Genomic DNA, 27,644 nt, shown 5'->3' with positions numbered 1-27,644 from the left:
TCAAAACTATACCCTGCAAAATCCCACTCAACCGTCCGTTTATTTTAACGGACGAAATAAAGGTATTAAAACATTAAAAGCAGCTCGTTAGTCGTCGCCGTCGATCCAAAACTGCCGGTAACCATTTACTGACGACAACAGCGCGGGAATAAAAACAAAATGAAAGCTAAACAATCGATACAAGAGGATCTAACAAGAATAAATCGTCGATTTCTTCAAAATAATCGCCCATTTGATCATCCCCTCGAGAAATAGACGACGGAGATGAAGGCGAGGAGTGGCACTCAAAGTCTAGAGACGTATCCTGTAAAATGTCATCGAACACTCTACGGTCTGCCAAAACCGTTGAACTATCATCAAAGAGTGGCAATACCGGAACCGGATCATTGAATAACCAATCGAGGAAAGGGAAATCGAGAGGCAAATAATCTCCAAAATCACTGGTTGCTGGTTCTTGAACTGGCGGCAACGGCTTACTTTCTTCCTCTTGGAGTTCATGACCTGGTCTTTCGGGTTCGACCGATGTTTCTTCTTCACTCGATTGAGTTTGAAAGTTGAAGACTAAAGTTTGAGACGAAAGATTGCGAGGTGAATCGTCTCCCGATTGGTACCCGGAAACCGATGGCTTGCCGATGTTTTCTGGTTTTCCGGTAGCATCTTCAGCCGGATGAGTGATGAAGTTCGTTAAAGCGTTGTGTTCTCGGAGCTTGATTGCTGCATTATCGTAAACCAAGGCAGCTTCTTCAGCAGTGTTGTAAGGACCCAACCACAGCCGTACGCGACGAGCGGGGTCTCGAATCTCCGCCGCCCATTTTCCCCACGGTCGTTGTCGTACACCTCTGAACTTCCTCCCGTTCCCGTTCGATGAAGAAAGCTTGAGTGGTCTACGGTTGGGCTCCGAGACGTCGACGCCGGCGACTTTCCTTTTACGGGTATTACCGGGAACGGTGGTTTTGGAAGCGGCGGAGTGGATGCTGATCTCGTTGATATATCGTTTCACTCTCCGCCGGTGACAATAGAAATCGGCTTCGTCGTCGCTGGAAGAGTCCGTTGCGTCAGGGTCCGTCACCGATACCCGAACAACTTTCATGGGCTTCGAAGATTGTTTTCTGAACATTTTTGTGAGGGTTTTGTTTTGGATGTAAGTGATCGGAAATAGCAATTCTTGGTCCATTCTCTGTATACCTGTTGTACCAAATGGTGAGTAAAAGGGAAGGAACAGTGAAAAAGAAGCTTAGATTCAGACAAAAGGCTGGATCAGAGCATGCAGAAAAGCAGTTGTTGAAAAAGTCGTATGTTTTGGAGAAGAAGAGACTTCAAAATGAAACAACAAGAGGTGGACAAGGAAATGGTATATGGTATTTAAAACAAAGTGTAGGGTAGGGGTAGGGATGGCAACTCAACCCGAATCCGACGGTTTTCGACCCGACCCAATCTGATTAGGTTGGATTTTTTTTTAAAAAAAATCGGACTCGGATAGAGTTTAGGGTGAAAAAAACCGACCCGACCCGATCCGAAAAATATATATAATTTTACATATATATTTAGGGATAATTATAATATTACCCCTCTATATATAATTTTTTTAAATTAAATTACTGTTTTTATTGAATAAAAATATATATATTTTAATTATTTCGGGTCGGTTTCTAAATCATATATTTGGGTCGAATCGGGTGAAATATTAATTTCTTCATGTCGAGTCGGGTCACGGGTAGAGGACCCTTTCTTATCGGGTCGGGTCGAGTAACATAAAAACTCGACCCGACCCGACCCATTGGAAGAGCCACAAGACTATTGTCAACCAAGGGTGGGGCAGACTCAAGTGTAAATGTTCACACTCAAATTTGCTTTTTTATTGGATCCCCGGCCGAAATTGGGAAAATCGTGTAACATAATATCCCATAATTACTTTCCGGAAAATAAATTAGGAAGAAACTGGTAATTTTATAACTTTATAAATTTTATTATACGGCTGAACCAAAATGAAAAAAATAACAATGTCCTCTCCGGAACATGCTTAACTGTTGGTCGGTCGGTAAAAGTGTGTGATTAAACAAAAGCAAAACTCCAATGTCTTGTCGATTAAACCACCCTTTGTTCCTTTTTTATCTGCCGCTTCATTACCATATTGTTCAAAATCAAATGGCTTTCGATTGTTCATGTTATTTTTCTTAATTTATATTCTCTATAATCTTTATTAATGTAGGGGAAAAACATACGTCACAATAAATTCATTTGAATTACGGATAATTTTAAACTAAAAATAAATGGTACGAATCCTTTAAGTTCTACATAAATTCTAGTAATAAATTAACAATGGTGACAACCGTAACTTCCATAATAATAGCATGGATAACATAAACGTCACAACAATAGAATTTATTAAATGCATGGATCATATTGCGATGCTGACTGTTGACACCTATATGTTTAAGTATGTTAGCTGGTCCAACCAAGAAATAAATTTGTTTACTTCTTATGAGCCTACTCGTGTTATCGGAATTTCCTTTTTCTTTTTAATTCATTTTCCAAATTATTAATATTTAATTTATTAATTGAATAATTTAAATTGAATATTATACAAAATTATTGTGAGTGTAATTTTCTCAATTCATTCTCTTTTCTTTATAAAACTCAAATTTTTATTACTGATTTTATTTAAATAATTTAATAAATTATTTAACTATTTAATGCATGCATATTAAATGTACGTAATAAAAAGATATTGAAAGAAATGCATATTATTTTATAGCAGTGAATGGATTTACGTCCAAACTCAAATGTCATCTATACGGAATGCATTTAATTTTTTTTTTACATTTTCCTCTCTCTCTCTCTCTATATATATATATACACACATACATGATATTTAATAATTAAAATTAATCAAATAAAATCCATTGAATTGTCTTAGTGGTTAGAAGGAATATTATTCTCCTTTGAGATTATGAGTTCTAGCAGTGCGTCTGTATATAAGGTGTACGTTGTCAATGATTAAGAATGATTATAAGCAAATATTATATTATAATCACACCAAACTATTAAAAAAATTATTCCACGAATTTAGTTGATTCAATCTTTATTTCGAGAGTTTATTTGGTGCAAGAAAAAAATCAAGGACTTAATTGATTTTTAACAAAAGTTTGAGAAATTCAGAAATTTTAAGTTTTAAATTAATTATTGATTTTTTTTATAAAAATTATAATATGTAAACTACTCATAACCTCAACCTCTAGATTAAATATTACTATTGGATGAACAAAAAGAGACGGTTAAAATTAATAATAAGAAATAATAAGATATTCATTTGAGAAAAAAATAAGTAAATAATCTTAATAATCTATTTTCTATCGTCCAACCATCTTTAAAATATACAAAACTAAAAGTTTTAAATAAAATATAAATGGATCCTACCTTTATTTATAAGTATAGTAATATATATAAACCCATCAAATGTTCTCGATAATTAAAGAAATTTTATATTTAAATATATGTCCATCATTGTTTCAGTTAAACGTTATAATATGAATATATTTATTAAATTAATTAAATGCATTATTAGAAATTAAATACTGATACACTCTTTAACATAAATAGTTTCTTTGTGACGAGAGAAACAGAAATGAAGTTGTGCATGTCGGGAAAAAGTACGTAAAAGCTGAGTCATAGCAAAGATATTTAGTCTTAATCATACCTTAAATCATTGCTGATATATATTCTCTACACTCTAATTGGCTTTGCAGAATATATATATTATAATTTGATTAGCTTTACATAGATAATATTATTCATAAAGTTTTGATCAGTTTCCTTAAAATAAGAAATTGGTCTCATGAAAGCCATTAACGTTTCCCCTCACAGGTTGACCACGTCATTTCGGATGCATTACTTGGATTATATACTAAATATGTAGGTTTTTTTTATATTAGATAGGTATTAATAGTAATTAGTACAGTTTATAAAAATGTATATTTCTTTTAGTCTATAATCTCTTTATTGAAATTATCGAATAATTTTTTTTATTAAACTAGAGTGATTATAAAGTAGTATATGTTTTAAATATTCTCAACTATTTGATAATAAGCGTTCAATCACTCAACTACAACTGCAGGTGCTCGAACCCGCGAGCTCTAGGAACAACAACATTGAAGTAAGTTGGTTCGTGCTCATCAAGCAATCTCAATACTTAAAATATGTAATATTTATCGAGCGAGCTCGATAGTTAAAAGGAGTGTTGTTCTTCTTTATGGTTCTGAGTTCGAGAAGTCGTGTCAGCAAGGTGTATGTACTTAGTTAGTATTATTAAATAAAACTAAAAATTTATACTATACGAACGAATCCTACATGTATAAAATTGAGATTAGGTTCTGTGTTATTTATTGAACCAGATTTTCAGGGACTTTGTTCTCTTCCACTCGTGCCCACGACCCATTTGCCGCACCTGCTCCTATTTCTTTGATCATTTTGCGTTAGACTTTGGTTCATTTTTTTTCCTCTCAAAATCAGGCCTACCCCTTTTTTTCAGAACTATTACCTGATCGAAGTTTTTTTAAACCGATTTAATAATTTCGATATAATTAATAAACATAATTTTTAAAATATTACAAGATAATATTTGTATAAAAATATTTTCACTTTTTACAAAAAACATTTATATAATTTTACAAATATTATGTTTGAACCAGAAACTTTATTGGATAATAATAATCATTTTAATCAATAAAATCGCTTGATATGTACTAATAACAAAGTTAAACATGATACCGATACTTTGAGTTAAAATAAATTTAGATATTAAGTTAAAATTAAAAGATATTATTTGTTTGAAATATTTTTAATCTTTTGACTAGAGACAGAGCTCTAATGGAACACAAAGGGCCCCGGCCCATGTAAAAAATATATGCTCGATAGATTTTGATTTAATAGTATTTTATTTTATGTAAACATAAATATTCAAATTAAATAATAATAAATTATTAAATATTTAATCATGTAGGTGTCGAACTAAAGAATGGCAATCTAATGTTCCCGATTTTTTAGTCTAATAACAATTTTGGTCATTGTAAGTTTAAATATCAGACAAATTAGATATTTTGAATTTTAAGTTTAAATACATAATAAGTCATTATATGTTTCTTAAAAAGTTCAATATTTCGGCCACTATCAATTTCTAATATTGGCTCCGTCTCTGCTTTTGACAATGAACGTTTATATATTTCTGTAGACATAGTGTTCTAACTTGAAACCTTATAATTTATATAATAACAATCATTCATTTAATCACTAAAATCGCTTGATTTGTATTAATAACGAAGTTAAACATGATAAAGACACTTCGCGTTAAAATAAATTTTGATTTGAAGTTGAAAAAAAGAACATATACATGTTAGGAAACAAAATATACTTAGTTCAATTAAAAAAAGCGTAAATTGTAAATTTTAAAAATTAATTTTACTCTCATTCTTATTTTAATTATTAATTAAAAAATTAATTTAATCACTATTAAGTTGTTTTCACCGTTATATCATAAAACGTGTGATGTTGCACTTGTTTTATTAATATATGTGTTAAGTAAGAATTAAAATAAAATTAAAATTATTATACCCTAATCCAAACCCCCACAACTCCCTGACCTTACTTACCTTCCCCATCACCATCCCAAACCCTAAACTTTTATTTACCATTTCAACCCCTCTTCCACTTCACCTTCACTATTCCAGAACTTTGTTAAATTATATTACAATATTCTATAATTATTTTAGTTTCAGTTTCCACTGTAGAAGAAACATCATTATCTAATATCGAGGTGCTCTTCAAGCAACAATTCGTTTTTCTCGAGTGCTCGAGTGACCTGCGACTGTAGAACATATGCGGCTCAGATACCAACAATATAACAATCGGGATGGATTGAAGGATGGTGATAACATTCATTCTTTGCAAATTTTAAATTAGTATATATTTTAGATATTTTATTTATATTTTCAATTGATAATATGTTTTTGTCTATTGAAATTTTATAACTTCATCTCATTCTAAAATTTTAAAAATTCACCTTTCATCTCATAAAATTATATGTCTGCCCCTAATAACAATGTTCACCATATTCTTTTTTAATAATATGTGATGATTATACGATAATATCTATTTAAAATTTTTCTTAACAATTAATAAAACACTTTGCAAACACAACTATTCAAACCAAATATCACACGAAAACAACATTTTAAAATAAACTTATGACCACTATTGCGGCAAACAAATATCAACGGACACTTTATCAATATGCCGAAGAATATTTGTTAGCTAAATATGATAAAATAAACTTACTTCGTACTTAAACCTTTAAGATTATGGTACGAACCAAGTTGCCTTAATGTTTAAAGATGTGATTGTTATTCCTAGAGATACTTGATTTGAGCACATCATATGTTATAAGCATTTGAACGTTCATTATCAAATGAAGACATTTAACAGTGGCTGAAGCAACAATCGGTACAATGGTTGAAATTTGGATAGTTCAATAAAGGGAGAAAGAATGAGAAAAAAGAGTTAAAAATTAAAATAATTTTTTAAGAATCTAAAACCATGTTATTTTGGTGTGTCAACACATCGATTATTATTCAATGGTCTAGTGATAAAAAAATGACATAATTTTAAACTTAAGTGATTAAATTAAAAATTTTAATGACTAAAACAGAAATAAAAAAAAGATAAAATTGATAAAGCGTATAATTTATGCTCATAATAATAATAATAATAATAACACTCAAACTTGTAAACGTTATACTAACAGAATCCAAAATTATGAGCATTTAGCTAAAAAAATATTGTTATTAAAGAATGACTACACTCTAGTGTTGTTTTAATATTTTGAAATTTATAATTTACTGGCTGAAACTGACGAAATCGTGATTAAAAGTGAGCTCAATTTGATTTTTTTAACGTCGAATCTAAAGATGTGAAGAGCCATATATAATCAACTATTCTCCTTTAGTTTTAGTTTATAAAATGAGTTTGCAAGACTGTGGGCTGTAGCAGCTTTCGTATATTTTGCTTCACTCAAACATATGAGCTCAACTTTGACAAGAGAAGAGAAATGGTCGAGTAGTGGACATTATTTAATCAATTGATTAATTTTTCTGTGCTGCAAATCAGATACCCATTATTGAAACGGATGGTTTTCGTTTAATTCATATTGATGTTAGTTAAAAAATCAAATATTTATTTTAAGTAAAAACTAAATATTTTTAAATATAATTTGACCTCCATGCGGCCCCTGTGATGCTGTGGAGACGGATACGATGGAAAGCGTCGTTTGGGGGGTTCAACAGACAGGGCCGTGGCCATTAATGCCCATGTCTTTGACCTCTTTCCTTCATCAAAGTGTGCTTTCTAGTTTATATATTTTAGCTGCGCGGTGCGAGTGGAGAAGTAAGAAGATATAAGAAGGTTTTGGTCAGAAATTCACCACTTTCCTTTAGCCCATGGCATACTTCTGGGTCCAGCTCCTTGTAGTTGTCTCGTACTTGTTCCTGTCTGTCTTGTACATGTGTGCAATCTCCGGCACCAATGGATCATCCGGATTCGGGTCCGTCAGCAACGATCATATCGATAGTAATACCTAAGTGAACAAACCGTAAGATCCCAAAAGGCATAGCTATAGAATGAGTTTTCATTTAGGTAATTGGAGATGGACATAAGTATTAAGGCCTGGCTAATTCAGATTGTGGATTCATTTTGTAGTCATAAAAGTCGGAGAAACTTACGGTTACTATGTACTCTTAATTTTCTGTCAGTGGTTCGGGAAAAAGAAGTGTGTTGGGAATATGCTGAGAAATTAGATGGAAACAAAGTTAGATGCAAATTTTGTCTTAGGGTTTTGAATGGTGGAATCAGTAGGTCAAAGCATCATTTATCTCGTCTTCCAAGTAAAGGTGTAAACCCTTGTAATAAAGTTAGAGATGATGTTACTGATAGGGTTCGAGCGATTATTTCATCGAGGATGTTAAAGAAACTTCTAGTGTTAAGAAGCAGAACATAGCTGAAGTTAGTGCTCCTGGAGCCAGTAGTAAAATTACTGCTTTAGAGTCATCCTCTCCACTGTCAAAAGTTTTCCCTGCTGCCTTATCTATGGCTGCTTCGTCGTTGAGCGACCAGGAAAACATGGAGTGTTAGATTACTGTCAATGTTGCACGTGTGCATGAGGAGGCAGTTAGTTTGTTAGGTTGGTTATGCCAAGGTGGTTAGTTTGTTAGATGGTTAATGGAGCTGATATCACTACAAGAAAATATACTTTTAATGACACACGAACGATGACACACGCTAATTTATGACTTGCAAAACATGTGTGTCATAAAAAAATGTCATGATTTTTAAAATCTGAACGATTTATGACTTACAATAATGTGTGTCATATTTAATAGTCATAATCCAAAAAATTTAACAAACACACGGAGTACACTTTTCATTGTGTGTCATCTCTCAAAGTCGTCTTTTAATTTATCCGTAATTTTCATCACGTACGCATGCTTTCCCGCTTCTAAAATTCATCTTTTCATTTCCCCCCATAATTTTATCTTTGATTACAACGCAAACGAAGGGATCAGTCAAAATTCAAGGTTTCCACAGGTATTCCTCGTTCTCTATTCCACCGTTCAATTTGAGTTTCTAGTTTTACGAATTTGTATGTTAAACTCTTTCTCTATTGCAACATGAGAAACAAAGTGTGTTTCTAGTGATCTCACGCGAATTAAACCCTTCCTCGTTCGCCATTCACTCACGCATGCATTTTTTTTTATTTTGCTTTGGCATTCAGCTTCAGCAGCCAAAACCCTAATTACTTCTTCGCTTTCTCGATTTCACGTCTCGCATTATTTACAGGGTGTGTGCTTTCATCGTATTATCCAAGGTTTTATGATACAAGGTGGGGATATTTTAGTTGGTGACGGAACAGGGGGAGAATCCATTTATGGCCTAAAATTTGAAGATGAAAACTTTGAGTTAAAACATGAAAGAAAAAGGAATGTTATCCATGGCTAATATGGGGCCTAACACCAATGGGTCTCAATTCTTCATTACAACTACTCGAACATCTCATCTCGATGGGAAACATATGGTTTTAGGGAAGGTTTTAAAAGGAATGGGTGTTGTTCGATCTATTGAGCATGTTGCTACTGAGGATGGTGATTATCCCACTCAAGATGTTATAATTGAAGATTGTAGAGAAATTCCTGAGGGGGCAGATGATGGAGTATCTAATTTTTTTAAGGATGGTGATATTTATCCCGACTGGCCAGCTGACCTTGACAAAAAAACGAATGACATTACTTGGTGGATGATGGCAGTTGACTCTATTAAAGCTTTTGGAAATGAGCAATACAAGGTATTTCATATAATTTGCTTAATTTCCCTTTTTTGTATATTACACATTTTACATTATTATGAATGAGTTTGCCTTCTACTCTCTGTGTTATGGCTGTATAATGATGGCACATTTTCTACCATACATTAGATTGTCGAGTACCGATAGCTTTAATACTTTTCTTTGGAATTTGATTTACTGCTACAGTGTTAGTAGATATTCCTAGTTGTTCCCTCTTACAGAAACAAGACTATAAGATTGCTCTTAGGAAATATCGGAAGGCTTTGCTCTATTTGGATGTTTGTTGGGACCTGGAGGCCATTGATCAAGGTGCATAATTTAGTTGCTTGATGATCATGATTTTATTGCCATTAATCCTCTAGTTATTCTGCTGACCTTTTTGCTTCCTTTCTAATTTGTCATCACACAGAGAAGAGCTCATCTTTGCGGAAGACCAAGTCTCAGATATTTACAAATAGTTCTGTAAGATTTTTTATTTCCTTGAAATTATTAGATCATCAATAAGTCAAAGGTTTAGGCATCTAGCATGGCAAGATCATTCCAATCTTTCTCTCATTTTTAGTTCTTCATTCATTAAGTAAAGCATGTTATGATAGGAAGTTCCTCTATGTTAGTATCTGTAATCACTTATATTCCTTTTCCGGTTATTGATGTTTGTTTCTTTTCATATGACTGCTGTCTGTGTTGTCTACTTTAGGCTTGCAAGTTGAAACTGGGTGATCTAAAAGGAGCATTGTTGGATACTGACTTTGCAATTCGTGATGGAGAAGATAATGTGAAAGCTTTCTTTCGCCAAGGCCAGGTCAGTGCTTAGTATTTGTACACATTCAAAACCATGTTTATTGCTTCCTTGGCACCGCGTACTTTGCCTGGTCTATTCTCTTTTCCATTTCTTTTCGCTGGTCATGTTTCTAATTTAATTTGTACCTTTGATTTTTTTACTGGCTACTGTCGGTGCTTTTTGAAGCATAACTAATATTGTCGTTTCTTATTTTGCTAATTGATTTTAGGGAAAAACCTTGTGTGTTAATAACAAAATAAACTGCATGCTCTTGTTTTAACTGGAATGCATGTTGTTTAAACTATTAAATGACTAGTTTTACTTTTATCCGGGATTTTTTTTTACTTCAATTGCTTTTGTATTTAACTGATGTCAGGCACATATGGCACTAAATGAAATTGATGCTGCAGTCGAGAGCTTTAAAAAGGCATCGAAATTAGAGCCTAATGATGGTCTGTAAAATCTTGTCTCAAGTGAAACAACTATGAAACTCCTACCATGCTCCCTCATTCCCTTTTCCATTTTTTTTCTCTGTTTTACTGTTTTGAGGTTTAGAATGACTTGCTAAGTTTTCGTTTTTGATTAATGGAGTGCCATGTTATGTCACCTGGTAAAGTTGCATACGATTGTAACCTAAGTACGAAACTTGATGTTATATCACTTAATTAGTTTCTGCTATAATTCTTACTTCTACTTCATCAATGTCCTTCAATTATATACTTTTGAGTAGATTCGGGATGACCTTCATCTTATATCATGTTTTCTTCTACTCAGGTGGAATAAAGAAAGAGCTTGCAGCTGCAAGAAAGAAGGTTGTCATTAATCTATTCTTTCTCTGAATAAATATTTAATGCTTTCCACCTCGCACTTCCAGTTGATTTCACCTGTGAATGTAATTGAGTTTGAAACACTGCTGCAGGTTGCCGATAGACGAGACCAGGAGAATAGGGCATACTCTAGAATGTTTCATTAGATCTTTAGCCAACTTTATGGTACATCAACAACCTTTCTGTTTGTTACTGCATACTCTAGAATCTGAGGGATCACACAAATCAAGACCTTCAATTACTGATCTGCCAACTAATTCTAACAAAGTAAGCATCCTTATGTTCTGGTAACTTGTATTAACGCTGAAACTTATTGATTTGTTTAAGTCACTAGGTTCTATAGAGGCTTTGGATCTTTATATTTCTAATGCATAAGCTCTTTCTAAAACCCACTTACATGCATCAAAATTGTCAGACCAAAAACCTGGAACCCACTTGAGGAGAACATCTTCTTTCGACAGAATGGAAGACGCTGTTGCAGAGTCCATAGCTACCGAACTTCTCATGCAAGCTCAATCTTCGAAAACGGACCTACTTGAAGACACACGATATGCTAAAGCTGGTCAACCCATTGAAGAGAAAAAGCCTAGGCCTCCGAAACTGATTGAATTTCGCAGTATCAAGATAAGTCAGGTGGTTCAACTAATTTAATTGGTTGTCTCATGTTTTGTATTGCCATTATTTGGTTTTTATTGTCTTATATTTCTGTTGTTCTGCATTAGGTTGAGCTATCAATAACGTACGAAGGGTCCAAATTTGTTGTAAGTGATCTCAAGTTGCTGATGGATACATTTCACCAAGTCGAGTTCATCGGAACATGGAGGAGACTGATCTCTCGAGTTAAGAAGCAAGTTATATGGGGAGTCCTGAAGTCCGTAACTGGAATGCATGTAAGGGATCTTAATGATACTCCTGTAAACTGACCTTAAAATCTCCATACTATGAATCTTCTCTTACTTAGAACGTAACAATCTTGTCTCCCTTCTTTTTGTTGGATTAGGACATGTAAATTTCAATTGCTTAATTTTACAATAAACTATGATAATAGTTGTTCGGTTTCTTCATTTTCTTAATGCATCCACTACCATCACATATTAGATGTGTGTGGGATTATATGAAGAAACTTATAAAATAAATTGAATATACCCGTGCCGAACTTATATTCATTTCTAGAACTCGCACTGATCTCAAGTAACATATTATTTACAAACATGTAGGAACTTAGTTTATACCATAAAGTTTGGAATGCAGATCTTCTGACATTCCTTTTAATTATTTGACATTTTGGTAGGTCAAGAAATTCAAAGACAAGGGACACAGTCAACAGCCAACTACAACTGCTGCTCCTGATGGTAAATTCCATCTCCTTGACAATGACCAAGCTTCTGATCAGAAAAGAGCCTTTCCTAAGCGTTCAGCTGATGACGCCTTCAATAATCAATGGCACAAAACCAAACAATATGTGCTACGAACTATGAGGGGTGAAGAGGAGGGCAACTAGCACGAACAGTTGAGTGATGGCGATGCATCTGCTGCAAGGTAAAGTCAGTGCTACTTACCTAGACATTAGATGCATTTGGTGGAGAGTCATAGGCTTTGGTTTCAATTCTTCTTTGTGCAACATAGATAGTACAGCTCATGGCTAATCCGAGCAGGGAGGAGTAACTAATTTTATGTGAACTAGGACTATTGTTGAATTCTTTTAAAGAGATTTGTAACTTTTAGTGTTTGTTTATTAACTTATAATAATTGTTATATGTTCTTTCTCAATGTCATATTTTCTTTGTTTTCTTTGACTAATAGTTTATTGTAAACTGTTTGTAGTGTGAATTAGGGGTGTAAACGAGCCGAGTCGAGCTCGAGTAGTGATGAGCTCGACTCGACTCGAAAACTCTTAAATGAAGCTCGACTCGAAAACTCGCGAGCTTAAAATTTTCAAACTCGACTCGAACTTGAAATCCTGAATTGAAGCTCGTGAGCAGCTAAAAAATGCTCGAAATGAAGAAAAAAATCTTAAACTTAACTCGATTGAAACCTTAAACTCAAACTCAAACCTGACCTTAAATACCTGAAAATCTTACTGTATTTAAAAAAATCAATACATAAATGTTAATATTATTAACAATTTATTTTTTAAAAAATAAAATCTTAATATATTATGTTTTCGAGCTGCTCACGAGCTTTTCGAGTCGAATATCAAGTAGCTCATTTCAGCTCGTTAAGAACTTGAGTCGAGCTAGAGCTCGAGTCGAGTCCATTCAATCCGAGTATTTATCGAGCCTTGATCGAGTCGATATCGAGTAGCTCGCGATCTGTCTCGTTTCATTTACAACCCTAGTGTGAATATATTGTATACAAATGGATTGCTTATATATAATATGATATATATATTTAGTATTATGAGGCATTAAATATGATTTAATTTGATTATTTGTCAATCAACAATATATATATATATATATACAATTTACGAAATACAATCACGACACATGAATGTAAGTCATACAAATGTGTGTCATCTTCATTTATGACGGGGGCTTCAATGACACGCAATGTAAGTCATACATGCGTGTCATAAATTTATTACACACAAATGTGTGTCATATTCATTTATGACGGGGGCTTCAATGACACGTAATGAGTATCATAAATGCGCGTCATAAATGCGTGTCATAAATGTGTGTCATAGATTTATGACACACAATTGCGCGTCATCAAAAATTCATGTCGGTGGCTTCAACGACAGGCATTTGTGTGTCATATGCACCCATAGATGACGCGCAATGCGCGTCATTAAAGGGGTTTTTTCTAGTAGTGTATGCAAATGCAAGTTAATTTCCTATGTATATTCTCATTTACACTCACTTTCCAATATGGTATCTTTCGGCGAGTATTCTAGGGATCATTGGTAAGCTTTCGCTGTTGCGCACTCTCGACAATGGCCATGGAGTCGTCCAAGAGTTTTGCACATAAGAAAGTAAGCATATCCTCGATGAAATGAATTTTCTACTATGGAAACAACAGATCTTACTCACGGTTTGAAGCCACCGTCTCAAACGGTTATTGACCGTTGCCTTGAAACCACCACCGGAGACAGTTCTTGACAACAATGGCGAACCGACTGTCAATGATGCCTTTGAAGAATTCGTGGCACAGGACAATGTGTTTGCGTCATGGCTTCTTCCCACCATCAGTCCTCACCTTCTACCACAATTCGTTGGAGCGGATTTGGCTGCCGCAGTATAGATCACGGTACAACAGTTGTTTGGCAGCATATCTACTACTTTTGCCATGGGATTGCACTGTAAGTTGCAATCGTTAAAAAAAAGGAATGATACTATGAGGACCTATCTTACCATAGTTACGGAGGTTTGTGATTCACTCGCCTCTTGTGGAAGTGTCGTATCACATGTTAGTCATATAGCTAGTGTGCTGAAAGGATTACCCAGGGAGTATCAACCGTTCATGGCGATTATCACTACGTTGAAAGAAACCCTCTCGCTGGAGGATCTACATGCATACAATGTTTCTCGATGCTGAAGCCCAGCTAGCTGATTTTGATGAGTCTTTGGACTCATTACCTATGAGTACCAATGTTGGTCAGCATGAGGTGAAATTCTCTAATGACAGTCGTGGTTCCAAAAAACTCTCAACTGTCCTCAGACAATCAGTCTGCTGGTTGTGGCCGAGGAAGAACCAGAGTGCAATGCCAACTGTGCGGCAAGCTTGGTCACCTCATTGACCGCTGTTGGCATCAGTTCAATGAAGATTTCATGTACGTTACCGCTGAGTCTCGACCTCACAAAAATTAATCTGCCAATGTCTATTACTCAGCTGCTGAAACATCCAGTTCGGGGTGTGACTGCTACAATGGTCGGTCAAACAAGAGCACGAACACCACAGGTCAATGTAGCTTATAAACCAGCCGATCTCTGGGTAGTGGATTCGGGTGCAACTCACCACGATACCCCTGACATTAACAACATTCTAAGCTCCACTGAGTTTAGAGGCCCAGGTAAATTAACTATGGGAAATGGGGTTTCCCTTGACATTCACAATATTGGTAATTTGGTTATGGACCCTTCAAGATCTTTATTTTTGAATGACTTACTGCATGTGCCCCGTATAACACAAAATTTACTTTCGGTCTCCAAGCTTGCTAGGGATAATGCAATTTATGTTGAGTTTCATGCTAGCAAATGTAATATTCGAGATGAATCAACTAGGAATGGTCTGCTGCAAGGTGAATAAAAGGATGGGCTGTACACCTTTGCATTTGGTTGTTCACATAGAGTAGAACCTGGTGCTGCTTCTCATGTCGTGACTGCAGATGTTACTCGAGTCCAGTCCGAACTATGGCACCGACGCCTAGGACATCCAACTCAATATGCTTTAGATAAAGTAGCTAAAGAAGTCAATGTAAAGCTTGATTATGAGATTAATAAAACGTGTGTGGCTTGCCTTATGGCAAAAGCCACAAGCTTCTTTTTGATTCCTCTAAAACTCTGTATAAAGGTCTATTTGAACTTATTTTCTCAGATTTGTGGGGACCCTCACACATTGCATCTAACAGGTTTCGATACTACATCTCGTTTGTAGATGCGTATACTCGGTTTACATGGGTATACTTTCTAAAAGACAAGGCTCAAGCCTTATTTGCTTTCCAGCTTTTCCACAAGCTTGTATTGAATCAGTTTGGTGGATCGATTAAGGCAGTTCAAACAGAATAGGAAGGAGAATATCGCCCCTTCTCTATGATGCTAGCCCAAGCAGACATAGTGCATCGACTGTCCTGCCCCCATACATCGGAGCAGAACAATGTTGTCGAGCGCAAACATCCTCACATAGTGCTTGCTATGACAACATCTTTGCACCTCATTAATCGGCTACCAACCAAGGTGATTGAAGGGCTATCACCATTTGAAAAGTTGTTCAGCAAGAAACCCGAATATACTACTCTAAAAGTCTTCGGGTGCCAGTGCTTTCCTCACCTAAGGCCATTCCAAAACTATAAGCTGTCATTTCGCTCACAACCCTACATATACTTGGGGTTTAGTCCTCGATATAAGGGTTACCAATGCCTTGCAGGTGATGGAAGGGTTTATATTTCGTGACACGTGGTGTTTAATGAAATGGTATTTCCATTTGCAGGTAAAGAGGAAATAAACTCTCAGCACAACACAAAATATTCCAGTTGTTACTAATATGAAAATATGTCATAATGTGGCTTGTACTGCTCGTGATGAAGATGGTGTGGCTAAAGAAGTCGTTTTAGATTAAGCACAATAAACCGAGGTTGTTGCTGAAGCTACAACCCCGTTAGAGTCAACCAATGAGGTTAATGCTGCCTTGGATACAACCACGACCTCCACCCCTAATACATGTCCCAATGTAGCTGACTCAGACGTGCATGCTAATGCAGGAGCAACTACACGTCATAATGCCTCGAATGAGGCTGGTGATATAGACTTAATGAGACGAAACCACTATCCAATGCTGACTCGCAGCAAGTGCGAGGTGTTCAAACCCTAGTCTTACTCCGCTTATTTTGAGAACAATATATTTGCCTCAATTCATGAGGCGCTACAATCTGACAACTGGAGTGAGGCAGTTCGAGACGAGATAGAGGCACTTCAGAGAAACAACACATGGTCGTTAGTGAAACTACCAGCAGGTTGTACACCCGTAGGCTGCAAATGGCTATTAAAACTCAAATGGAATTCGGATGGCACCGTTCATCGATATAAAGCCAGGTTAGTTGCGAAAGGCTACTCCTAGGTGCCAGGGTGTGATTTCACTGACACCTTTAGCCCAGTTGTAAAATTTCCCACCTTCAATGTTGTGTTAACTCTGGCTGTGACAAACGGATGGAAATTGAGGCATGTGGACATCAACAACGCGTTCCTTAACGGGGACTTAGGCGAAGATGTTTTTATAAAGTAACCGCCAGACTTCGAGTAAGTGGCTGCAGATGGTTCTCCTCTCGTCTGTAAGTTACAAAAGGCTCTTTATGGCCTTCGAAAAGTACCCCGTAACTGGCACACTAAGCTTAAAGCCAGCCTTGTGGAAATGGGATTTAGCTCATCTCATGCAGACTCTTCCTTATTTGTCAGTAGAAATCATGGTAATGATGTCTATGTACTAGTATACGTTGATGATATTGTCATCACTGGACAATCTACTGCTCGGATACAAGAGGTGGTGCAATCGCTCAGTCAAAAGTTCTCGCTCAAGGACTTGGGCCTATTCAGCTATTTTTTAGGTATTGAGGTGCATCGATCACGAGACACTATTATATTGAGCCAAAATAAGTTCATACTATAGCTGCTGGAAAAATTTGGTATGGCAGGAGCACCTAGCTGTGGAACACCGATGATTTTGTCTTCCAAATTGTCAGCAAATGAGGGGTAATTGCTTTCTAATGCCACCAAATATCGTAGTAAAGTAGGCTTTTTATTGTATGTGTGTCACACGCATCTAGACCTGGCATATAACGTTGGGAAAGTGGCATAATTCATGCACACTCTGAGAGAAACTCACATGGTTGCTGTCAAAAGAATATTGCGGTATCTGGCAGGATCGGTTCATTATGGACTGATGTTTCAACTAGGAGATGATTGGCTGTCAGTTGCAGCCTTTGCTGATGCAGACTGGGGAGCAAATATTGATGACCGACGATCGGTTTCTGGCTATAGTGTCTTTGCTGGAAAGTGCCTTATTGCCTGGAGCTCGAAGAAGCAGGAAACGGTGTCAAGATCGACAATGGAAGCTGAGTACAAGTGTGTAGCAGACACTGCTGCTGAGGTAACCTGGGTAGGTGCCTTGCTTAATGATCTTGAGCTGTCGCAACTCCAGGAACCAATGATCTGGTGCGACAATACAGGGGCTGTCGCGTTGAGCGCAAATCCCATCTACCACTCCCAATCTAAGCACATTGATATGGATGTGCATTTTGTACGAGAAAAAGTTGCAGCCGAACAATTATTAGTAAACTATATACCAGCTGCGCACCAAGTTGTAGATGGCTTCACCAAGGCTTTGTCGAAGATTGCCTTTGAAGAGTTTCAGAAAAATGTGTGTGTAGTGCCTGTTGTATAAGTAAAGTTGATTAAAAAAGGGAGAAAAGAAAGAGTAGGGGGAATGTTAGATTACTGTCAATGTTGCACGTGTGCATGAGAAGGCAGTTAGTTTGTTAGGTTGGTTATGCCAAGGTGGTTAGTTTGTTAGATGGTTAATGGAGTTGATGAGAGCCTAACCTTCTTGTATAAATACAATGTACCAGCTGATATGCAAATGCAAGTTAATTTCCTGTGTATATTATCGTTTACACTCACTTTCCAATATGGAGAGAAGCATTGCTTTGTTCTTTTTCGAGAATAAGTTGGATTTTAGTGTAGCTCGTTCTTCGTCATATCAAGCAATGATTGATGCAGTTGGAAAGTTTGGTAAATATGACAAAATAAACACAAACATTATCCAAGTTTCCATACAACAATGCATCGATGCTTGATTTAATGAAGAAGTTCATCGGGGGACAGGAGCTCATAAGAATTGGAATAACAAAGTCTGTTTCCAGCTTTCTATCGTTGCAATCAATTTTGAAACAGAGATCAAGACTGAAGCATATGTTCAATAGTCCTGAATATTCAACAGACTCCTATTCAAATAAACCGCAGAGCATTTCTTGCATCGCCATTGTCGAGGACGATGACTTTTGGAGAGCAATTGAAGAATGTGTGGCAATATCTGAGCCTTTCTTGAAGGTGTTGAGGGAAGTATCTGGAGGGAAACCTGCTGTCGGTTCTATATATGAACTAATGACCAGAGCCAAGGAATCGATTAGGACATACTATATAATGGATGAGAGTAAGTCGAAGACATTTTTGGACATAGTTGACAGACAATGGAGGGACCAACTTCATTCACCTTTACATTCTGCAGGGGCATTTTTAAATCCTAGTACCCAATATAATCCGGAAGTAAAATTTCTGGGATCTATAAAAGAAGACTTCTTCAAAGTTCTAGAGAAACTACTTCCCATACCCGAGTTAAGACGTGACATCACCAATCGAATTTTCACTTTTACCAGAGAAAAGGGGCTGTTTGCTTGTAATCTTGCAATGGAGGCACGAGATACAGTTTCTCCTGGTACGTACGCAGATTTCTGTTCCGCCATTGGTTGCTTTTTGTGTGTGCATGTGTGTGAGCAGCCCTGAGTCTTCACCCTTTAAAATTTTCCTCCTTTGCTAGGAAACTGAAACAGTTCTCTAAATAAAATGCATATATCCAATGAATTATTAGCTTTTCGTTCTTCAAGGATTAATTTGCTGGTGATCCTGAAGTTTAATACTACGTCTGCTTTTATCACTTGCAGGGCTCTGGTGGGAGCAGGTTGGGGACTTGGCACCTGGGTTGCGATTAGAATTCCTAGTCAAGTTTGCAGCACTTTTACATTCTAGAGGCATTGGAGCACATTCCAACAGATTCACACGGAGAGAAGGAATAAGATCGACAAGGAAACATTTGTTGTGTTTATTAACTACAACCTTAAGTTAGCAAGGCAGATGAAAACAATGTCCATGGATTCCGACCCCATTCAGTTTGACGATATTGATATGACCTCAGAGTGGGTAGGGGAAAGTGAAAACCCTAGCCCGACGCAGTGGCTTGATCGGTTACGTTCTGCTCTGGATGGGGGCGACTTGAACACCAGACAGTCCGGTGCTGCCATGTTCGGAAATGACCCTATCTTCGGCCTGTGACTCATCATGCACGGCTAGTCTCTGTACCATCTTGTGTTGGTTTGGTTTAAGGTATTGAAATGAAATCTGTAGTGGCCATGCATCAATGGCGCTGTATATTTAACTCTGTTAATGCATGAATGAAATCTGATTCAAATGTCTAACATTCCCTGCCTTGTAATCAGGTCATTATACCATTGTAAAATCTTTTTATTTTTACAGTGAAAAACAATCGGAGATCCTTATATGCATGAATTTAGTGTTTCTCAATATAGTTGTTCTGGAGTTCGTTATAGGACTACAACAGAAAATTAGGGAGATTAAGGAAGAAACATTTTAGAGGCCGGAAAAAAAGACAGAATTTTCTTGATAAGATGAAATATTATAAATTTGAGGTTTCAACTCAGAATGTCGAATGACAACATTTGATTGAAATTGAAGTATAAAAAACGAATTCAAGTTAAAACCATGTTTAATTCAAGATTTTTATACTCTTTTTTAGTGTTACCATAGTTTCTCACAAATATTTTGTACAACACCTTAATCTATTGACTGGTGGTGGACCAAAATAACGTTCGAACTAAGACCAAAGCGATCGGTGATCTTCAACCATGACTGGGATAGATGGTTATATAACCTAACATTAGATATAATTTTGAAATAATAATAATAATTAAATGATAAAAACAGAAATCAAGTAATGATTGAATGACCAAAAAAGTAATTTACCTTAAATTTATTTAAACTTTTTGTTTTGGCAAAAAGGCACCCGAGCTCCTGATTTTTTTTAAAAAAAAATCAATGTGGTTCTCATCTTATTTTTTTTGATCAATGTGGCCTCCAACTTACCACCGCAGGCGTGACCCAATTGGCAAAGCAAGAACTCTTGGGATTATGAGCTGGTCTCATGTCCTAGGTTCGAATCGCGCTGGTTGGGAACCCTGGAAAAAAGCGGAGGGACAAAGTGGTAGGTTATTTGAGTTCCTCCGGAAGTTGCCTTGTAGGGTCGGGTTCTTTAGCCTGGTCTTGGGAGGTCCTATGTTATAAAAAAATGGCCTCCAACTCAAAAAAAGAACTTAATGTGACATTTTGATCAACATTTTTCGTCATTAACCAACAATTCTTTTTTCGAGTTTAGTAACCAAAATAGAATAAAAAAATAATCGAGTGATGAATGGTGCAATTAACCAATTTTTAACAGCAGGAATGAGGGCCACATTTGATTTTTTTTCGAGTTAAAGGCCCACGTTAATCTAAAAAATAGGATGAACATTAATTTTTTTTTTTTTGAAAGTTCAGAGAGCTGGGTGACTTTTCGCCTTTTTGTTTTGACTGCGTGTCTTATTTATTGTTTTGCCGCCACTTCCCGCCAAAAAACACGAAAGGCAAGGCCCAAAACGAAGCCATTTTGTGATTTAGATCGGCTAGCCAAGCAACGTTTGTTCCAACTTGAAACTCTTGTCTACATTTTCTCCCCCTTTTCTCTTCGTGTCTGTGCAATTAAACTGTTGATTCGATTGTTTTGCAGTTAATTCTTCATCAATGGCGGCAGAAGCCAAAGTCCCATTCCCAAACTTCTACACCAAAACCCAACGCATTGTCTTCCTAATAGACTTGAACCCACTTCTCCATCTCCAAGACCCAAATCCTTACCTCAAATCCCTCGTTTCTTCTTCCAAAACACTCCTCTCTTTCCCTCCTCTCTCCTCTTCTCTCTTCTCTTTCAAACCCTTCTTTTCCTCTCTTTCCCCTTTCCTTTCCTCCTCTAAGCTCCCGTTTCCTTCCCTTTCTCTCTCATTCAACAGCTCAGATTCCACCTTCAACTCCCTCACCGATTTCCTCACTTCTATCGCCACCACAATTGACAGATCCTCCTTCCCTTTGTGCACTTCTCGGGCTTCAAATATCGCCGCCTCCTTGCGCCAGCTCGTTCATGACTACGCCTGGGACCCGCTGATCTCCGATCCGGTGGCCGGTGCGTTATTTGAATCTGATGAGTCCCTTTTAATTAGGTCTAATTTGGTGGTTTTGTTGTCTCCGGTTTATAGGGAGTTGAATTGGCTACGTGAATTCTTCGATGTGGGAATGGGTACTGAATGTTTGAATGATTTGGGTGGTTTTGTCAAAGAGTTTTGTGGGGTTTTTGAGAGTGTCAATGATGCGTTTGTCAGTAGGGATATTCATTGTTGTTGGGTTGATTTGAAGTTTCAGCCTTTGGAAGATGGAGATTTAGAAAATTCGGGGTTTGGGTTTTTGGAGAGTGGAATTAGGAGTTTAGGGTGGGGATTCCTTTCTTCGGATTCTATTGTTTTAGGCTCTGCTGTTGTTCCTTTTGGTTTGATTTATCCTAATATTGCTTTTTCAGCGAGCATTTTTCATGTCGATGCATCTGGCAGAAGGAATGCCCAATTAAGTCTTGAGATATTAGATGCCAACGGGAAGCCATTGGAATGTAAGTGCTGTGAGCTTGAGTTTGTTGATTTCGAAACCTGTTTGAGTAATGAACAAATGAGAGCTGATAACCATAGGAATAGCTCCTTGTTGGATCAGTATTTGGATGGAGTAACGAAAGTACATGTTAGAGCGCTGAGGAGGTATGATGAGTGTGAGAAATTAGAGGGACGCTTATTGAATCCGATCATCGTTTGTGAATACTTGGGAAAATCTAGGAAATATCGAAAAGATGATTTGGGTGAGTTTTGTGCTGATAGAGTTCTTCAAATACTTGCAAGGGATATGGGTGAATCATTGGTGAGAAAACCTGTTGGGATTTGGCAAATCTTCTTGAGTTTTCTTTATAGGGAAGGTTACTGGGCATTGGTATCTCTTTCGGATGGTGATTCCGGTTTACAAGCCGGAATCCTTAAGCCATTCACTGTCTTTTCAGCTATGCTTTGTATAATTGGCGATGAGTTCTGCCCCAACAAGAAGTTTGTAGAATATGGTAAGGTGGATTTAGCTGCATATGTTGCAAAAGGAGATGATAAAACTTCCAAGCTTCATGTTGATTCAAACAATGCTCTCAGGCTTTTGGATTATCGATTTCAGTCCTCACCTTCCCACAAGTTTTCTGCAAAAAGGAAGAAGGACAAAAGGAAGTTGCCCTTGCCTCACGACCTCACTTGGAGTGCCTTCTGTGAAGCAGCAGCTGAACATTTGGAAATGGATTTAGAAGCAAGTTATTTTTCTAGGAACCGTAACTCGAAGAAGTTAAAATTTCTGAAATGCTGGATGAAGCAGGTTCAAAAACGTAGTCCGATGAGCTTTGAGATAACTGAGAGTGCCATTCCAGTTCAGGATGCCACAGAGGAAATCAATCATAGACCAATGGAGTTGCCTCAAGATAGTGAACAACTGGAGTCTTATTCTGCATCGGCTGGAGAAGGCTTTTCAAGAGAGTTAGATGAAGCTGGTAATGATTTTTGCTCGGGATCTTCGGAAAATTTCTTCAGTAGTCTCCCTGATAAAATTAAACAAGGGCTAGAATCTGCAGAAGTGGAATTAGGGGCTTTTGCAGAACGGCTCATACAATCTTCTATTTATTGGTTGTGTCAAAAACATGAGACTGAAATGGTTTCGGAAAGTCAAACCTCGCCGGTGAAAACTAGTGATGCTTGTGCTAGCAAAGCTGTTGTTGAACTAATCAAACTTCTATTGAGGGAGCCTAAGGACTTAGTTGCTATGCATAAAAGGAAGGATCCATCTTCTCAGGCATCGGATTCAAAGTCTACTGGATCTGCTTCAGTTAGTGTCGTTAGAGAGTATCCTTTAAGATTCACTATTTCCTTATTTCACTAGTGACAATTTCTCTTTTCTTGATTCTATGCTTGACAGTGATTTTTTTTTTGCTCTTAGAATGTGAACAATTGGCTCTAAGCTCCACACATTTCCTTAATAAGAACTAAGATATGAATTGCAGATTTTGTTTCGAATGGAGATTCTTCAGTCGGAAGTTGGTGCAATTCTCCAGGAGCCTATGAAGCAGAAATTTGTAAAACAAATTTGCTCGCTATTGGAGTCTATTCAGTGCCATCTTGAGGGCGGTTTTTTTGGTGATTGGAGGCTTGACAAGTATGTGGAGAAAATCATAAAGAGCAGGTACATAATGTTGCTCCGACTCTTCATTTTTTGTTTTAGTACCGTGTCTCTTACCCATGTCCAGTGCTTATTTGGACAGGAGTATGGGAGAAACCTGATGCTGCATAAATTATTGCTTTCTAGAGAAGTTCTAATTGCTAAGTAAATAAATTTTGGAACATTTCATTTCAGGTATTATCTCTCTGTTGGAGATGTTGTCGATCGAATCTATACGAAGATGGATCTGTTGCTGTTTGATGATGGGGATGAATTGCCTAATCATGTACAAAACAGCAAGGACAGTAACCGATCCTGGAAAGAGAAACCCGAGGAAGATGTACACTCCAGAAGTTATGAACCAGTTTCAATAGAAGAGGAGTGCCCCCAACTGCAGAAACATGATAAAAAAAGAAGTCCCCTAGTAATGAGGACCGAAGAGCATGAATTGAAACTGATTCAGGCTCAGGAGAGGAGGGAGAGGGCTCGACGCTTCTCATCTTTCACAAGTTGGATGCCAGATTTGCAGAGAGTTTGGGCTCCAAAGCAGCCTAATACAATGAAACGCAAGTCCGATAATCTTCGAAAACTATCGAAAAGGAAAAACTGTAGCAAGGCAAGCTATGACACTGTATGTGAGACTCCAATGACGGAAAAGAAGCGGTCAAGCCCGAACAGAAATGCCATTGATGATGAAGAAGATAATAGAGATAGCAGACCTCACCCTCACGGTCCTGTCTCAAAGGCTTTGTTCCAAAATGACATGTAATAAGAATTATGGTTTCCTTCCAGCAGCCAACATAATACGGTGAGGGATGCCGAGCCCCTTGAAAGGAAGGTGCTTGCTGCCATGAATACACTATTTATTTAACATTGCATAATTTAACCGTACTGGTTTAATGTTAATCAGTCTCTGATTGTTTGTGAAGTAGTTATGTAACCTGTCTTGATTGTCATTAACTGTTCATATGATTAATTTCATGTAAACTTTCAGCCTTAAACGTTAAATAAGATGTCTATTCTTTTTCCCCCCTTAAGAGGAAAAAGAGTTCCTTTTTATATATTTTCATAGGCCTAAACTTCTCTCGTTTTGTGTAGTTAAAGCTAGCATTTGAAAAGCCAACATTTGCTAATGAGAGCCATCACTCCTCGTTGCCGCCATTTCTCATCTGCCAAGCAACTAAAAGACTTAGTTTCATCATCATCAACCCCAAAACCTGAATTTCTTCATTCCATTCTCAGTGAAGATTTATGCGGTGAAATATTGAACCAATACCCAGATATCAGAACATTGAAAAAACTCCATTCCAAGATACTCAATAACCGGCATCTTCGTTTCAACCCAACTATAGCCATCAAATTGATGAGAGCCTACGCAGCTTGCGGAGATCCAGCAGTTGCACGCCACATATTCGATGAAATGACTGAAAAGAACATCGTTTTCTTTAACGTCATGATAAGAAGCTATGTAGGCAACGGTTGCTATCACGATGCTCTTCTTATGTTCAAAGAAGTATCTAGCCATGGTTTGCGCCCTGATCACTATACGTACCCTTGTGTCTTAAAGGCATGTTCTAGGTCAGATAATTTGCGGGTGGGTTTGCAAATCCATGGTGATGTGGTTAAAGTTGGTCTTGACTTGAATCTTTTTATAGGGAATGGGCTGATTGCTATGTATTCCAAGTGTAGATTTTTGGTCCAAGCGCGGCGAGCTTTTGATGAGATGCCGATTAGAGATATTGTTTCTTGGAATTCAATGGTTTCTGGATACGCACAGAATGAATGCTTTGATCAAGCACTGGTTGTTTGTAGGGAAATGAAGTTACTGGGGATAAAACCCGATGCTGGGACTATGTCCAGCCTATTACCAGCAGTGACCAACACTTCCTCCGATAATATTTCGTTTGTTAAAGAAATGTTTTCGAAGTTGGCTCGAAAGAGCGTCGTTCCTTGGAATGTGATGATTTCGATTTTTGTGAACAATTCATTGTCAAGTGAAGCCGTGGATTTGTTTTCGCAGATGGAGGCATATGGTATCGAACCAGATTCTTTTACCATTGCTAGTATCCTTCCTGCTTGTGGTGATCTTTCGGCTATTTTTCTCGGAAGACGAATTCATGAATATATCAATAGGAAGAAACTCTTTCTGAACTTGGCACTGGATAATGCACTAATTGACATGTATGCAAAGTGTGGATGCTTAAAAGAAGCGAAGGCGGTGTTCGATCAGATGAAGTTTCGGGATATTGTGTCATGGACTTCTATGATCTCAGCTTATGGAATGAGTGGCCAAGGTGACAAAGCTATGTCCCTTTTCTCTAAAATGCAAAACTCGGGTCTGACTCCAGATTCTATTGCATTCGTGTCGGTTCTTTCGGCTTGTAGCCATGCAGGGTTACTGGACCAAGGTTGGTATTTCTTTAACTTGATGACAGACCAACATAAAATTCTTCCCAGGGTAGAGCATTTTGCTTGTATGGTTGATTTACTTGGACGTTCCGGGCAAGTAGAAGAAGCCTATAATTTCATCAGAAAGATGCCAATTGAACATACTGAGAGGATATGGGGAACTTTGTTGGGTGCCTGTTGGATGCATTCTAACATGAATATCGGACTCCTTGCTGCTGATCATCTTTTCCGATTAGCACCGGAGCCGTCCGGATATTATGTCTTGTTATCGAACATATATGCGAAGGCTGGTAGATGGGAAGATGTTACAACTGTTAGATCTATCATGAAGAGCAAAGGGATCAAGAAAATGGCTGGTGCTAGCAATACCGAGATCGACAATCAGGTTTATACCTTTCTTGCCGGTGATCAGTCGCATCCACAGTCGAGGGAAATCTACAAGAAATTAGATTTTCTGGTGGGGAAAATAAAAGAGGCCGGTTATGTCCCGGAAACTCAGTCCGCACTTCATGATGTTGAGGAGGAAGATAAGGAAGGCCATCTGGCTGTTCACAGTGAGAAGTTAGCTATAGTCTTCGCCATTTTAAATACTAAACCCGGGACACCCATTCGAATCACCAAGAATCTCCGTATATGCGGCGATTGCCATGTCGCTGCTAAACTCATTTCACAAATCACCGAACGCGAGATCATAGTCAGGGATACGTATCGGTTTCACCATTTCCAATACGGTGTTTGCTCATGTGGAGATTACTGGTGAATCGATTTCGGAGAACTGCTCCCGAATTCACATGATACCGGAATATAAGCAACAGAGAGATCAGCTGTCTATCGTTTAATCGGATTCGGCAGGCCATAGTTGTACGTCGGTCTTGATACTACTGAATTCCGGTGCAATGATTCTACCGAGAAGTCTTTAGACCATTTTGATCATCTTATAAGTGGCTAGGCTCGATGTCTGTTTTGAGAGGTAGGTGGTGTTATATATGCTTCATTTAGCTTACAAAAACCGGTCACGGTTCATGCTTAGTTATTCATTGGTATTGTCACCTTTATACATTTGGTTGGTGGTTTCTGGGTTTGATTCGAAAAATAACTTGAGTTCAATTTGATATAAACAAAACCTATCTTATAAATCGAGTTAAATTTGGATTAAGATATAATATTATTTAATTATCATTTTTGAATGGTTACCCTTTATTATAAATATTTGGCAAAAAGGTTGAGGTATATATATATATATATATATATATATATATATATATATATATATATATATATATATTTTTTAAAAATCGATGTCACCATTATATTATTTGTCCTTTTAATGTGGTATTTGAACTTAGAAAATAAATTTAATATAATTTTTTGACCTATGATTTTCTTCTTGGACCGTTACGGTATCGATGTGACAGTCTACTATGATT

The 27,644-nt window shown here is 37.1% G+C and overlaps 4 protein-coding genes and 1 pseudogene across 4 annotated transcripts; 4 read left to right on the top strand and 1 right to left on the bottom strand.

Moving 5' to 3' along the window:
- Window positions 1-9: 9 nt before the first annotated feature.
- LOC120213693 (ethylene-responsive transcription factor CRF4-like) lies at window positions 10-1,174 on the bottom strand. Its single transcript, XM_039211754.1, has one exon. It carries the CDS (start codon window positions 1,172-1,174, stop codon window positions 167-169), a length of 1,008 nt encoding a protein of 335 aa, XP_039067685.1. The 3' UTR covers window positions 10-166.
- A 7,298-nt stretch (window positions 1,175-8,472) lies between these two features.
- Window positions 8,473-12,672, top strand: LOC120213692 (annotated as a pseudogene).
- Window positions 12,673-18,495: 5,823 nt separating this feature from the next.
- LOC120213606 lies at window positions 18,496-19,755 on the top strand. Its single transcript, XM_039211704.1, has 3 exons — window positions 18,496-19,141; window positions 19,368-19,384; window positions 19,453-19,755. Exons 1-3 carry the CDS (start codon window positions 18,496-18,498, stop codon window positions 19,753-19,755), a joined length of 966 nt encoding a protein of 321 aa, XP_039067635.1.
- Window positions 19,756-21,103: 1,348 nt separating this feature from the next.
- On the top strand, window positions 21,104-24,796 carry LOC120213690. The gene is made up of 3 exons (XM_039211753.1): window positions 21,104-23,495; window positions 23,641-23,832; window positions 24,004-24,796. The coding sequence occupies exons 1-3, from the start codon at window positions 21,277-21,279 to the stop codon at window positions 24,575-24,577; spliced, it is 2,985 nt and encodes a 994-aa protein (XP_039067684.1). The 5' UTR covers window positions 21,104-21,276; the 3' UTR covers window positions 24,578-24,796.
- A 122-nt stretch (window positions 24,797-24,918) lies between these two features.
- LOC120213689 (putative pentatricopeptide repeat-containing protein At3g49142) lies at window positions 24,919-27,193 on the top strand. The gene has a single exon (XM_039211752.1). It carries the CDS (start codon window positions 24,941-24,943, stop codon window positions 26,975-26,977), a length of 2,037 nt encoding a protein of 678 aa, XP_039067683.1. The 5' UTR covers window positions 24,919-24,940; the 3' UTR covers window positions 26,978-27,193.
- Window positions 27,194-27,644: the final 451 nt, after the last annotated feature.

The sequence above is a fragment of the Hibiscus syriacus genome, unplaced genomic scaffold, assembly GCF_006381635.1.
Source record: "Hibiscus syriacus cultivar Baekdansim isolate YM2019G1 unplaced genomic scaffold, ASM638163v2 tig00110044_pilon, whole genome shotgun sequence".
Classification (NCBI taxonomy): Eukaryota; Viridiplantae; Streptophyta; class Magnoliopsida; order Malvales; family Malvaceae; genus Hibiscus; species Hibiscus syriacus.
Note: the sequence above shows the minus strand (reverse complement) of the source record. Positions and strands in the feature narration are given on the sequence as shown.